The sequence below is a fragment of the Stegostoma tigrinum genome, chromosome 11 (assembly GCF_030684315.1).
Source record: "Stegostoma tigrinum isolate sSteTig4 chromosome 11, sSteTig4.hap1, whole genome shotgun sequence".
NCBI lineage: Eukaryota > Metazoa > Chordata > Chondrichthyes > Orectolobiformes > Stegostomatidae > Stegostoma > Stegostoma tigrinum.
In genome coordinates, this window is record NC_081364.1 from 20,294,610 (window position 1) to 20,310,384 (window position 15,775).

The 15,775-nt window shown below is 38.8% G+C and overlaps 1 protein-coding gene across 6 annotated transcripts in view; it reads right to left on the minus strand.

Moving 5' to 3' along the window:
• The window catches only part of nisch (nischarin), a 67,355-nt gene that overhangs the window by 17,464 nt on the left and 34,116 nt on the right, over positions 1 to 15,775 (minus strand). For 4 of the 6 annotated variants that reach the window (XR_007249230.2, XM_048547503.2, XM_048547505.2 and 1 more), the window contains exons 11-16: positions 14,887 to 15,015; positions 14,144 to 14,257; positions 13,552 to 13,660; positions 6,278 to 6,399; positions 3,350 to 3,417; positions 1,128 to 2,501 (exon numbers count right to left, since the gene is read on the minus strand). Coding sequence is in view for 5 of the 6 variants with exons in the window: in XM_048547503.2 (XP_048403460.2) it covers positions 1,128 to 2,501; positions 3,350 to 3,417; positions 6,278 to 6,399; positions 13,552 to 13,660; positions 14,144 to 14,257; positions 14,887 to 15,015 (1,916 nt within the window). In the remaining variant the exon portion in view is untranslated. Of the gene's footprint in view, positions 1 to 1,127; positions 2,502 to 3,349; positions 3,418 to 6,277; positions 6,400 to 13,543; positions 13,661 to 14,143; positions 14,258 to 14,886; positions 15,016 to 15,775 lie in introns of those variants that run through there. The other 2 variants (XM_048547506.2, XM_048547507.2) reach the window with 2 other exon arrangements.

Genomic DNA, 15,775 nt, shown 5'->3' on the forward strand with positions numbered 1-15,775 from the left:
TTTTAATATTAAAATTTAAAGCAATGTGTTATCCATCATGTTACCTCACTCAACACCAGAACTGCGTGAAATGGTGATTCACTGGTCAGCACTGCTGCCTCACAGCACCAGGAACCTGGGTTCAATTGTTGCCTCAGGTGACTATCTGTGTGGAACTTGCACATTCTCCGTGTCTGCATAGGTTTTCTCCAGATGGTCCAGTTTCATCACACAGTCCAAAGATGTGCAGGTTAGGTGAATTGGCCATGGGAATTGCAAGGTTATATGGATAAGATAAAGGGGTCAGTCTGGGTGGAATGCTCTTTGCAGGGTGGGCGTAGATCTGTTTGCCCAAATGGCCCATTTCCACACTGCAGGGATTTTATGAACAAACAAAGTTTTGGATTACAGAAACAGAAACTGCTGAAAGTTTCAGCAGATCTGTTGTGAGAACTGTTTTGAAGAAGGGTCACTGGACCCAAAATATTAACTGATTTCTCTCTACAGATGTTGCCAGACTGGCTGAGATTTTCCAGCAATTTCTGGTTTTGTTTCAGTTTTTCAGCTTCTACATTTCTTTTAGCTTAAAGTCTTGGGTTAATTACGGGCATGTTTGTAAACCAAATGTTGCGAATTATGTATCGGCAGAAGCTTCTATGTAAATAATTCTACTCATCAATTACTTGATCAACAGCCAAATACAGATTGTTCTTGAGTTGCTACTTTAACACTTACTAGCTGTAAGTCAAGTTCCATTTCCAATTCAGAAGTTAAAACCTTACCTTGCATTAAAGTATAACGTATGCACTGAATTTGATAGATTTTATACAGTAACTGTGCATAGTAAGTTACACCATCAAGAATACTCCCCAGACTCTGCTATCAAGACTCAAGTTCACCAGGCAGCAAGGCAGATATTCCACTTCAAAAATTACTTAAGCTTATTCACAATCCATTAACAAATCATACAAATTAATCAATATCAGTCAAAAGATCTCCAGGACAGCTACTCCTACTTTTCTACGTGCAAAAATATGTTTGGTTACAAGGAAGGGAGGGGTTGAGGAGACTCTTTCAGACATTTTACTTTACGTTATCTCCCTTAAGAAACTCATTTTGGATTGAACTATCGACTGTCACATAATTACCTTTTGGTTTCTGGAGACTGACTCATGGTATCTGCAGAACATTTTTCCAAGCAGCTGTGATCTGGAGAAATTCTACGTATCACAATCGACTTGACGCCCTGAAGGCTTGCTCTCAGTTGGCTGAACAGTCGTAAGAAGTGGAACTTCTCATGAGGCAGCACAAAAACTGCAGTTGCAAGTTGATATCCAATCAAGAATTCAAGTACATGGCCATCTGAAAATGCAACTGTTTCCACAGTATGGGATCTGTGCTTTTGGTTTAGAAGCAATGTAGCCAGTGGAACTCTGTTCAACTTAAATGGACATTTTGCATCCTCCTTTTCAGAATCAGGATCCCTTTTAGCTGCGAAACGAAAATCTATCCTTAGAAAACAAAGATTCTGAGCTGTCAAAAACAGCAGACAAGGTATGTACAAAGGTTTGAGATTCTCTTCTTTCCCTGGAAGAATTAGTGAACAGATTTCAGAATACAGAGAGTTCTTAGACTTCAATTTAGTGGCACTGACCACATCCACATCTGGAAGGGAAGGGTTCAACACTTCAAACTGATCTTGCATCATGAGGCTATCTCTGATCAAAACATATGCAGCAAAACTACCTTTAATTTCAGTATCATTCAGTGAGAACTGATGACGTTGCAGAAGCTGAAGAATAAAGTCTTTTAGAAGCGGTCCTCCATTATCAGGGATAGGCAAATTTGAAATAGATCCTGATTGTTGATATAGAACAGTTTTTAAACACAAGTAGAAATCTTTGAGATTCTGGGAATCAGAAATGAAGAAGAAACAACCATGGGTCCTCAACTTCAATAAAAGACACATTTCTGGCACTTCAAAGTCTATTTCCAAAATTTCTGAACAGGGAAAAGAAAGTACTATCTGCATTTGAGAAATAACACTTTGCATATTCCCCAAGAATTCATGTTGGGGGATCTGAAATACAGCTACAATATTGTCAGTTAACATAATGCAAGATGCATACAATCTTAGCCCCTTATCCACCTGAATACAAAGTGCCCATAGTACCTTTAACACTTTACTGAATTCAGCTTCTCTACTGGCAGGAACATTAGCCAGATCATTGCCTGAGTTACATTCAAAACTAGCGTCAGCTCGATCTAGTCCCATTTCAAAATACCCAGCTTCAGAATGGAAGACTGCAGAATGGTCCACAGGGTTTCCTTGGCAATTAATAAGCACTCCACTGCTATGTAGCTTCAATGCAGCTTGGTTAATCATTCCAGACAGATGTGCAGCAAAGTCATAATTGCTGGTAGTGTATGACACACAGAAGAAAGGGAGTACAAGTGTCATTGTGGAATCGATTAGTGACTTCAGCACATCAGCTCGGGCAATTGTATTTGCAGCATCCAGCCTTTTTAGGAGACACAAAAGGTTTAAATCTGAGTCAGTGAAAATTAACATCATAATCTCATAATGCCAGAATGATTAATTGCAAAACCAAAAAGCAAGTAGAAAATATTGGGAAATCTGCAGTGTTGCAAAGATTCCTCTAGACTACACATATAGATAGCTGTGAATACAAGTTTCCGTTCTGTGTTTTGAAAAGACCTTCTGTTGACAAATGTACAGAAAGTAGAAGATGCCACATTTTGCAAAAGCAATCTAAAGATTGTGGCACTCTTCCTTCATTGGGTTGACTGAATTAAGCACCACAGCACAATTATGTTAAGCACTGTCTGGTGTGGCATTCTTGCACATTAGCTGCAGAGGAAGACACTGGGCTGAGGTACACAAATTGCCAGCCTCAGTTTTTTCTGGGCCCTCTTCTCAGCCAGTTGAGCATTTAATTTCAATTTGACTCTCCCAATGCCCTTTCAGTCAGCCTCCAGAAGTCACAGCAATCGTCCAAAATAAACAAATTATATTACTAAAAAATGATATGGTACACAGTTAGCATGGTATCTCAGTTAGGATTTCAGTTAGGTAGATGGTCTAATGACGCATCACATCCCAATCATCAATGCAGGCAAAGAACAGAAACAGGGGCTCAAAAGGCACCTATATTTGCTAAGTGGCAAGTAGACGGGTTCTTAAATGTTGAAACCAACAGATGGCCAAGTCAAATGCATAACAAATTTGAAAAGTTCTAAAAATTATACTTCCAGGAAAAACAACTAGCAATTTTGACCAAACGTAAAAAATAGACCTCTCATAAACATCACAACTTGTTGTTACTACAGCAATATTTGAATGCCATACCTCGTGAGTGGACACACAGGAGATTCCTCAAATGATTCCTTCTCATATTTAATCTCCTGATTTACAATCTTACAGAGAAAGGGAGCAAATAAAAATCTAATCAGATTTCAAAATTCGGATTCAAATTATTTTCAACCAAAGAAACAAAAAGTTGCAATTACTGTTTTCTTTAACTGGCTCTTCGTGTTCCCTTTTCAGCTCTTACAGAATCAGGACTCAAACAGCATGGAAACAGACCCTTCTAAAGTATTTTTGTCTATTGATTAGATGCAAGGAAATGTGCAGGAGATTCTTTCATCAAATTGCTCCCAGGTTCACTTCCCCTAAGAGAAGTAGAAAGTGCAGATCCAGGCTGATATACTTCAGTGAAGTACTGATATTTGTGTTCTACATAGCAATCAATCCTACAGTCAGCCAACTACAAAGCTCACCACTGCCAATATGGACAAAGATGCTGCAAACAAGGCATAGCACACGGTATGAATAAGGATTGTGGCGATCAGAGTAGAGTTTGTAATAAAAATAATACAAATCATAACACAGGACAAAACCAAAGGGATGATGCTATATTAAAACAAATCACTGATTAGGTTCCTATTATAATGGTGTGTCCAGTCTGTGCATCTTACTTGAGGGACAATGCCAAAATCATAGAGCAAATACAAAGAGATTCATTGTATCCTCTTGACAATGAGAGGTTTCAGTTATTACAATGGAGGAAACTAACCCTTTCTTAAAGCAGAGAAGGGTGAAAAGAAATCTAACAGGTATTCAGAGTGTGGGGCTGGATGAACACCGCAGGCCAAGCAGCATCTTAGGAGCACAAAAGCTGACGTTTTGGGCCTAGACCCTTCATCAATGACGATCAGACCGTTTTCTGACGAAGGGTCGAGGCCCGAAAGGTCGGCTTTTGTGCTCCTAAGTTGCTGCTTGGCCTGCTGTGTTCATCCAGCCCCACACTTTGCTATTTTGGATTCTCCAGCATCTGCATCTCCCATTATCTCTGACAGGTATTCAGAATTATGTACAGCTTTAATAAGGTGAATACAGGAAAACTAATTGTTCTATTTAGCAAACCATAATTAGAAGGCAATAATCAGCAACAAATGAATGAAAGGAAACAGTAAGAGTTCACTTTGATATACAATGGCTGTTAGGTAATTAAATGTCTAATCAAATACAGTAGAACAAATTTCAAAAGGAAAGGAGATAAATGTTTGGGAGGAGATGAAAATGTCACTCTTCCAGAGAGACTACACAGTCACAATGGGCCAAAAAGTCCTCCTTTGAAATATAAAATTTTACGATTCTAGCCAGTCAAGGAATTGTAATTACTTAAAACTAATGAAGTCCTAAAAACCTTGACCTAACACCATACTTGAATGCAATTCCTCACCGTAACTTCCCTTTTTGGTTGTCTGACTGAGATCCAGGATTTAGTTCCAGATTTTCACAATCTTTTTGTGAAGAAGTGTTGCACATTGTACCCAACAGATCAAATCAAATTTTATGGTTACAGCCCTTGTTCTTAAGTTTGCCATCAGAATGGATTGCTTTCCTCTGTCTACTAGATTTTAAACATCTAACTACTATGGAAGGCACTACCTCTTTTCACTCCAGTGTCTGTTTGAGGAATTTGCACAAGACCCCATTCAGAGATGAATAGATTCTTCTGGAGTTGTGGGGATTTTATGAACAGAGAGATGACATACATATAACCAACACCACCACTGAACAAAGCAATGACATTAAAAGGTGTAAGCTGCAAAGTAGGTGATGCGCTACTCAATTTCTACCACTCAGCAATCAATTTTGAGGCTGTTGACTTGCTCACCAAGCTAGGTTGTTTTTGTCAGATGTTTTGTCACCATGCTAGGTGACATCGTCAGTGGAGCCTCTAATGAAGCAATGTTATTCTACTGCGCTTACAATTTATATTGTGTGGTCCGTTATGGTGAGAGCTGTCATTTCCGGTTTTGGTTTGTATGGATTTATATATGGGGTCCAATTCTATATGTTTGTTGATTGAAGTATGGGTGGAGAAACATGCGTCTAAGAATTCCTGTGTGTGTCTTTGTTTGGCTTAGACTACTATGGTTACTTTGTCCCAGTTAAACGGGCCTTCATTGTCTGAATGTACGGATATTGAGGAGACTTCATGCTGTTTTGCTGCTAGCTGATGTTTGTGCATTCTGATGGCGAGTTCCCTTCCTGTCTGTCCAATGTAATGTTTGTGGCAGTCGTGGCATGGTATTTAGTAAACCGTGTTGGTTCTGCATGTTGTGGGAATCGGGTCTTTAATCCTTGTGAGTGTTTGCTGTAGAGTGGCTGTGGGCTTGTGGGCCTGTGGGCCACTATGATTCCGAAACACTCACAAGGATTAAAGACCCGATTCCCACAACATGCAGAACCAACACGGTTTACTAAATACCATGCCACGACTGCCACAAACATTACATTGGACAGATAGGAAGGGAACTCGCCGTCAGAATGCACAAACATCAGCTAGCAGCAAAACAGCATGATGAAGTCTCCTCAATATCCATACATTCAGACAATGAAGGCCCGTTTAACTGGGACAAAGTAACCATAGTAGTCTAAGCCAAACGAAGACACACACGGGAATTCTTAGACGCATGTTTCTCCACCCATACTTCAATCAACAAACATATAGAATTGGACCCCATATATAAATCCATACAAATCAAAACCGGAAATGACAGCTCTCACCATAACGGACCACACAATATAAATTGTAAGCGCAGTAGAATAACATTGCTTCATCAGAGGCTCCACTGACGATGTCACCTAGCATGGTGACAAAAACAACCCAGCTCAGCGAACAAGTCAACAACCTCATTGACAACCCGAGCTACAGATCTTTGCCAAAACTTTAAGCAATCAACTTTGAGATGGAAGTAACATTACCTCGCTCATGGTTTCATTCATATTTGCTATGTTACAGCATCCTTGGGTAATTATAGAAGTCATAGGAGTCAAACTGTCATTTTGATGTAGATTGCTAATTAGGGCTGGTTTTGTATCTATTTCTGCAATAAAAAAAAGCAAAAATCTGGAATTATTCACCAAAAGCAAAACATGGAATCACAAACTGGATCCAAAACGAACAAGCACAAAATATTTTAGTTGATTATTTTACCGATTGGCTGCATTATTTTAAAAGTACATTTTCAGAATGTAATTATTAAGCTTGAGCACATTACTTTCAAAATTTACGAAGTTTATTAGTTTGTGCAAAAATAGCAGTAATACTCGATAAACTTTATATGAATGCTATATTGTTAAGAAGCAATTCAAATTATTTTTAAAAATGAATTTAAGCTTGGTGATATAATGCAAAACTGGAATGGTTCCACATGGTTGTTACAGCATACCATTTTACAATTGCCATTGAGTCAACAAGAACAAAAAAAAAACGGGGCCCCAAGCATTCTTATGAGCACTGTTATAGCGCTTGCATGCAGCTATCAAATGTCTAGAAATGGATCTTTTAGGCTTCTTCAGCAACTTTCATGACCACCAGACAACTCAAAATGCTTTATGGTTGACGTGTATTTAAGGGTTGTAGTCGTTGTTGAAATGCAGGTAACGTGGCAGCCTATTTGTGCACAGAAACATTCCACAAAAATGAATGGACTAATGACTGGATCTTCTGATACTTTGCAACATCAGTCAAAGGATGAATATTGGTTAGGACACCAGTAATAACTTCCCTGAGCGTCTTCAAAATTGTGTTGTGTGATCTGTTGTTTTAACCAGATTTTTTTTCTGGGGGAGGTGCATTTCACTTTTGAATCTAGTCTGAATGATAACACATTCAATAGTGCAGAACTACTGCAGTGGCACTTCAGTCTTGATTTTTGTGCGCATCCTGGGGTGTGACTTCAATCAAATGAAATTCAAGACAGAGTACTAGCGAATGCCAACACCCAAGCAAAATCAGCCTCAACTGCAACACCACTACAAATAAACAGCCTACCAATATTCACTGCTAAGAGTCACAAGAGTAGTGGTCAAACAATTTGTCAGAGGTAGCTGATAACTGTAGAATTCCGTGCTCCGTGCACAGCAAAAAGAAATTTAAAAAGGGGCTGGAAAGGCAGGAAGCAAGAAGAAAATTAACAAATTAGAATGCCACCCGACCTTGAAACAGAACACCCAGCAGAAACTAAAAGTGATTTCTATCAGAGTGTGGAACCAGGTTTCCCTCTCCGCTTTCCTTCTCCTGTTTCTCTCATCAGTAGGGAACACCTTACCCCAGTCCAAAGATTAATATTAAAGTGTTAAAAATCAAACTTATGCACTCTGACTGGGAATCTGGTAGGGGGGGGCAGTGGGGAAAATAGGACAATACATACGGAAGACTTAGCCAGGAATAGGAGAAGGGGCAAGTAAGACACTGACAGCTGGGAGATATACTAATAAGCCAACAGCAGCACAGGAACTGGAGACACATACATGATAGATGGCATGCACAAGACTAACCTTGAAACTGTCAGTTTACCTTTTCCAAAATAAAATTATTAATTCAGTTCATCCAGGTTATGTATACTGTGAAAATATTGCTTAAAAATTGCAAACAGAATCTGGATATTCCCATCAATTGCCACCAGTTCTTTTTTCAAGCAAACTTCTTTCAACTTTTCCAAATAACTAAATTTCAGTTGAATGAAGTAACATTAAAAACTTGGTAATAACCCTCAAATCAAAACTGCCCTATACACAGATCTGTGCATGTGTAATATTATTTGGAAAACAAGAAAAAAAATAACTTCAGCATAAGGTAACAGGGAAAAAACATTGGTCAGAAAGTCATCAAAATTTAATTCTGTTCAAGGCTGATCTTTATATTAAGAGGGACCAATAATTCAAAATGTTGCAAAAATGTCACATCATATTCAAAACTCACTGCTTTTGTAATGCAGTGTGCTCACAAATTTAGAAGACCAGAGCAATAAATGCACTTTACATTTAATGAAATGAAGAAGGAAAAAGTTGAAAGATAGAGAATGAGAAATCTCTCTTAGGCAGCAGCGTAAAGTGGACAGTATTGAACTAACAGCACCATTATGTCCAACTAATGGAATAAAATACCAGGTTGAGAATAGAACGAGAAGTCAGTCAATTCGATAGGAACTAAAATCAATTACCAGCTCAATCTGAGATTTATGATGGTTGTTATTTGACAACAAGTACTGTAAAATCCGAAATGTTAGTTACAAAGTTCAGATCTGCGTCAGATATTGCTTTGAGTTCAGTATTCCTGGAAGCAGATCTAGCGTTTCCCATGATTTAGGTCAGTACTTTCTAAGATTTACATAGTGAAATTAGTCCTTACCCTATGTAAAACTAAGTTCAGATGTGATCTAGATTCAAATGTAAATCAGTGGCAGAACAGTGGAATTCAAGAAAACGGATGCTTCAAAAATTCAAATATTTTTCAACTCATCACAGTCATACTGAAAGTCGACTTTCAATATTCAACTTCAATTGCTTAATACCCACAATTTTCATGGACTTAGAAAGGGTTTAAGAAAGGACAAAAACTGATTTAAATCGTCTGCTTGTGATCACCGGACCAGGTTTAACCAAGTACACAAACACATTAGTAAACAACAAAGAACACAAACTCAAACCTGCATCTCCTCGTTAGCTATACATTTTTGAAAGTTACACACTGAGATGAAAAGTTGTTTGTGGGACTTTGAAAAACGAGGAGACTCATACATACAAACAGAATTTTATTAACTAAACAGAAACAACTGAAGCTCAGCCACCAGCCTATGAAAAACAACTTGGAACAACAAACAAGGGAGAACTCTGGGTGATGTGGAGTTGCATCATTACACAGAAGCAAGACTGCAGGTGGACTCAGTTTCAGACTGACAGCTTAAGAATATTTTAAAAGATCTATAAACTGCAAGTATCTTAAACTTCTTGACTGCGTCACAGATCATTTACCACGTTCTTTGTAACCTCTGTTTTCTGCACATTTACTGTGCATTTATTATTTTTGAGTAGTAATTAAATTGCACTTTCATTTAAGGAAGCCTTGGAATTCGCTTTGCTTCACTTTCTAATCAATGTGTGAGAGCTACATGCTAAGGAGGGGCAAAAACACCTGTTGTGACGGAAATAGGTTAAAAGAAGGCTGTGATCCTCCTCAATTGGTCGTAGTAAAGCAAATGCATAGGGCTAATAATAGAACTTCTGGACAAAGAGCATATACAAGTGACATCAGTCAAAAGAAAACAAACGCAAGACTAAGATGTTAAGAAGTGGTGTGGAGGGGGAGAGGGGAGTGGGAAGCAGAGGGACAGAGAGGCATAGACTCAAGGTATACAGCATGGAGACAGGCCCTTATCCCAACTCCTCCATATCAGCCAGGTTTCCTGAACAAAGCCTGTCCTATTTGCCTGCATTTGGTCTATATCCCTTCCCTATTTGTGTACCTGACCAAATGTCTTTTAAATGTTGTAAACATGCCTTCCTCTACCAGTTCTTCTGGTGGTTCATTTCATACAATTCTGCGTGGTTAAATTTTTCTCTTTTCACCTTAAATCTATGCCCTCTGGGAGAATGGGACGAAGAGTGAAAAAGCAAGGATGCATACGGCATGCAGGCACAAAGCGAGTGCATGCGCTTACAACAGGGACATAGCAGGAAAGTGGGTACAACAAGCAGAAAGCGAGACAGCACATGAACAACAGGCAGAGACACAACAGCGAGAGCGCATGCATATGTGCGACACTGACGGAGACCAAAATAATGCATGCTCTATACAGCCAGACTGTAAGAGACAGCACACATGCACGAGCATGACAGGCAGTGCATGAAACACAGCGTGTGCATGCAAGGAAAATAGCAAGGGTGGGGAGAAGAGGTGGAAAGTGAGACGGGTAATTGTTGGGGGGGGGGGGGTAAATGGAGAATGTAACAAAAATGGATAACAGATGCGGTTAGTTTCTCATGTATCCAGCGTCTACAGTTTCTCGGTCTTTATTCAAAAGAAAATTGCCTCAAGGCTGAAGTGCTTATGTATAGAATTTACTGTTGTTCCTCAATACTACAGCTGGCCCAGGGCAGAAATGTTAGTACAAGAGCAATATGGTTTATGAAAATAGTAAGCAGAGAAGTCTAGGCCATTCCTACGGCTAGAGAGAATATAATGACTGAATGATGTCCTTCCATATTGTAAATTATCAACAGTTCTACAATGATGAGCTACCCAGCTGTTTAAATTGATAGAGGGAGAGAGAATTAATTAAAGAAGGAGGCAGTGCCACTGGCAGTATGGTCAGGGACCACAGGATACAGATACGAGATAACAGAGAGGAGATGACATGAATACAGTTTAAAGCTGCAAGGTGTTATGAAGTGGAGCGCACTTCCTAAAAGAATAACAGTAACATATTTAACAATATAACTTGAAAAATAGAAACTGGACAGATCTTTTAAGGAAGAAAAGCATTGCAGGGTATTGGAAAAGACCAGGGGACCTAGTACAATTGAACAACTGTCAGAAGTACAGATAAACATGTGGCCTCATTCTGAACTGAGACATATCGCCATTCATTTTTGACAAGAAATCTTGAACAAGCCAACACTTCAGCAAATGTTTCACTACCACTGAATTTATCCACCTTCAATTTCCTAGACCTTCTGTTCACTTGCTCCATTTAGACACAAAGTCAAAACCTGACCTTGGAAATGGAGAACCAGGATAGTGTCTATGCCTGACAAATCAAAGCACCAATTAATCTAATGAAAGCCCTCCTGACAGGTACTCTATGCTGATCTCACAGGAAAGAAGCTACTCAAATATATTAACCATTGGACTGACCGAATGAAATTCACTATCTTAAAAATAGTGTGATTATGCTGGAAACATCATTCTGATAAACTTCTGCTGAAATCTTGTCTTCTTGTTCAAAAGCTCATTTAACACCTTGCATTAGTATGACACTATTAAGTTCAGCTGTTTAAATATTCCCAAATTCCTGCCAAGCCAAACAGTTAAGATCCAAAGTACATTTACTTTTAAAAGACAAGTAACATATGACAATAGGAACATGGAAAATTAAGCAAGCTGCAGATGATGCTGGAAATCTGAAACACGCAGAATGCTGGAGAAACTCAGTGGCATCGGTGGCAAGAGGAGCAGGATTAACGATTCAAGAGCAGTCTGACCAATCCTTAGAACTTAAGTCATATTGGAGAGGGTTCAGAGGAGGTTTACCAGGATGCTGCCTGGACTGGAGGGTTTATCTTATGAAGAGAGGTTGACTGAGCTCGGTCTCTTTTCATTGGAGAAAAGGAGGAGGAGAGGGACCTAACTGAGGTATACAAGATAATGAGAGGCATAGATAGAGTTGATAGCCAGAGACTATTTCCCAGGGCAGAAATGGCTAGCACGAGGGGTCATAGTTTTAAGCTGGTTGGTGGAAAGTATAGAGGGGATGTCAGAGGTGGGTTCTTTACACAGAGTTGTGAGAGCATGGAATGCGTTGCCAGCAGCAGTTGTGGAAGCAAGGTCATTGGGGTCATTTAAGAGACTGCTGGACATGCATATGGTCACAGAAATTTGAGGGTGCATACATGAGGATCAATGGTCAGCACAACATTGCGGGCTGAAGGGCCTGTTCTGTGCTGTACTGTTCTATGTTCTATCTTGGACTCAATATGTTAACTCTAATTTGCCCTCCACAGGTACTGCCAGACCGGCTGAGTTTCTCCAGCATTCTCAGTATCTGCTGCATGGAAAATTAGCTTCCTTGATTTGCAGATTTAGAAAAAAGTTGCAAGGTTTTAAAATGAACTACAAGTTCAACTGCACAAAAAGATAAGAAATCGCCTTAAAGAAAACTATTAAGAGGCACAAGGAACTTGCCCATCTATTAAGAACAAAAAGGGTTCTTATGACCACCACAAATCAAACTCTAATTTTCAAACATCAGTCAATTCACTTGGCTTTTAAAAGCAGACTTGAAGAACACTTGAAGCATTTTATATAAAACTTAGAAGTGGAAGCGGTCTATTCCTTTTACACACGCAGAAAGCAAGCAATAGAATGAGAAACGAAACAACGTCAAACTGAGCCACCAGCCTATGATTCAACAACTTGGAACAACAATTAAGGAAAAACTCCAGGTCATCTGGAGTTGTATCACTGTGCAGAAGCAAGGAAGCAGTTGGACTCAGTTTCATCTAGCAACTCAAGAATATTCAACAATCTGTAAACTGCAACTTTCTGTCTGCATCAAATATCATGTCCCATTTTCTTTGTAGCCTCTTTTCTGTAATTTGTTGCCGCATGTGTTATTTTTGGGAATAAATAAATTCCACTTTCATTCAAGGAAGTCTTGGAATAGGCTCTGCTTTGTTTTTGAAAAGGTTAGCTCATTTTTATTAAGTGTGTTAACTATAATTAAGTGGGGGGAACTGTTCTGATTGAAAGGGGTCAAAAAGGAGGCTGTGACCCTTCTCACCTGGTCACATAAGATTCCTAATAATAGAACTTCTGGATGTTAAAAAGTATAGATGAGTAAAATTAGACAAAAAAAAAAGACTAAATCAGATGCCAAGAAGGTCGAGATTGCTGAGCTCATACAGGAGTATAGAACGCCTAAAGGTAAAAGCCAAACGGCAAGTCCAGAAACCAAAGAGAGATGTGGAATAAAATGGTGTGAAAAATATAAGGGCAAGTGGAATCAAGAAAAACTCAACAATGTTTTACACATACTTGAACAGTAGAAGTGTAACAATTAGAGACCACAAAAGATAATTAGTATGAGAAGGGTGAAGACATTTTGATTGAATATTCTGCTGTTTTCACAAAAGAAAGGAATGAAGCAGACAATGCATTTAAGCAAAAGTGTAAAATAAAAGTAGAGAGTTCGGAAGCATTAGCATTTAGCACCTTTAAATTGATAAATAACTCATACAGCATGGAAACAGGCCCTTTGTCCAAAGCCCCATGCCAACCAAGTTTCCCAAACTAAACCAGTTCCATTTGTCTCTACTTGGCTTTTAAAAACAGCCAGGAAGAATACCTGAAGCATTTTGTGTAAAAGTTAGAAGTGGAAGTGGCCTATCCCCTTTATGCTCGCACATCAATGCGGATAAGCAAGCACTAGAACTAGAAATGGCCCACACCAGCAGCCCGATACATACATGATTACCTTGGCTGGAGCTGGCAGCATGGTGTAGCAGAGGAGAGGAAGGACAAGCAGCGTAAGAAAAGCAGCTGGGTTTGGACCCTGGAGCAGCGAGTCTCGATTCCTCACTGATCTAACAAAAGAAGGTACTTATTTAAAATAACACAATATGAAATTTAATGTAGCAGAGTCCGAGTACTAATTTTAGCACTAATTTTAACAAGATTAGGAATCGTTAAATGAACTCTGAACCAAGAGATTCCCCCTTTCCACTAAAAACATTTCAGATAAATTCCATCACTGACAGAATCACAGCTTAGATTTGTATATTTACAAATCTAATGCTATAGAGCCAATAACAAGACGATTGCTTCTTTAGTAACTTAAAGCTGAGTAACAACAAATCCACCTAAAATATTCCATGCTGATTACTCACCAACTATGGACAGCATCAGGGAAGGAAAGCCAAATCCTGTTGCAATTCAGAATACTTCTGTAGCAAGGATCCTAATCTTCATAGTGGATGGTATCTCAGTAGTGTCCATTGAAAACACTAAATACCATCACAAAAAATACGAAGCAACCTTAGAAGGAAGTTTTATTCCTGCAGACCCACCTTTTTGTCTGTATTATTCATTCGATCTTTTGCTTCTTTTGCTTTTTGAATTGCCTTTAGCACCTCGACTGTATCGAGTTCCTTTTCTGTTGTAACAGTATTATCCAAACAAACCTAGCAGATGCACAAAAGCAAATAAGCCTTTGGGAGGACTTCACAGAGCATTTTGCAGTAACACAGGTTTCGACAAACTACTGAAGATCAAAAAGTATCAACTGAATTTTCTATTCAAGAAAACAAATGTACCTTCAAAAGAAAAATTAAAGACAGGAATGCAAAAAAATCCTGAGCCAGCTTTACTATTTCATAAAACAAAGAAATACTTTGCCTATTGCAAAACATTTCAAATATATCAGTTTCTAGGACTTCAAATGTCATTAGCACAATTTTTGATCTACATTATATCGGTTCTGTTATTTCATTCGTGGCTGTTAGCTTCCGAGTCTGAAAATTGATCAGATGTACTTAGTTAAACTCCAATATATATAAAATATAAAGATGACTGATGATAAACTTAATTCAAAAAGACAAAATTACATTAGAATTCTAAAAACATTTTATGATATCATTATCCACAGACACTAATGTATCTTAGATTCAAAATAGTAATAATGTCAAAATTGCCATTATTCAATGTCGTACTGCCATTTCAATATAGTCTAACAATAACAATGAAAAGTTACATTTTTAAAAGTCTCAACGCATCTAAATTCTACACATAAAACAAGTATCTCAAGCCTTACCTCTGAGGCTCGATCTCCAAACTGTGCAAGCACTTTCGTTCTATAATCAGGGATAATGCTTAAGGGATTGTTTTCCAGACAGACTTTCTCAAGGCACGGCAAATTTCCAATGTTTCTTATTTCTTCAATCTGAAAAAGTTTATTTACATCAGGATATTTAGCAATTTCGATAGAAATGCATGCTTCTACTCCAAGTATACCAAGCTTGAGGTAGTTAAGCATAGCATGTACAAACACAAGGCCCCACAAAGTATCATACAGAATATAAAGTACAAAATATCAATGCACTATAAACAAACACAACCTAAACATATCATTTGTAAGCAATCTATAGATGTAAAGAGATAATGGGAACTGCAGATGCTGGAGGATCCAAGACAACAAAGGGTGGAGCTGGGTGAACACAGCAGGCTAAGCAGCATCTTAGGAACAGAAAAGCTGATGTTTCGGGCCTGAAGTTCTCGGCCCAAAACGTCAGCTTTTGTGCTCCTAAGATGCTGCATGGCCTGCTGTGTTCATCCAGCTCCACACTTTGTTATCTACAGATGTGAAGAAGTGAATTCTTAGGTTGGTGGATAGGGTGCCAATCAAGCAGGCTGTTTTGTCCTGGTTGCGTCAAGGCTTCAAGTGCTATTAGAGCTGCACTCATCCAGATAAGCAGAAAGAATTATATCACATTCTTAACTTCTGCCCTGTAGACCACAGACGAGGGTTAAGGAATCAGGAGGTGAGCTACTTGGCCTGGATCCCTAGCCTCTGGCCTGCTCTTAAAGGCTCAGTATTTAAATTATAGAATCTCGGATGTCTTACAGCACACGAGGTGGCCATTCAGCCCACTGTACCTGTACCAATCTGCTTTTCCCCAAAACCCTTAAATTACTTTTATCCA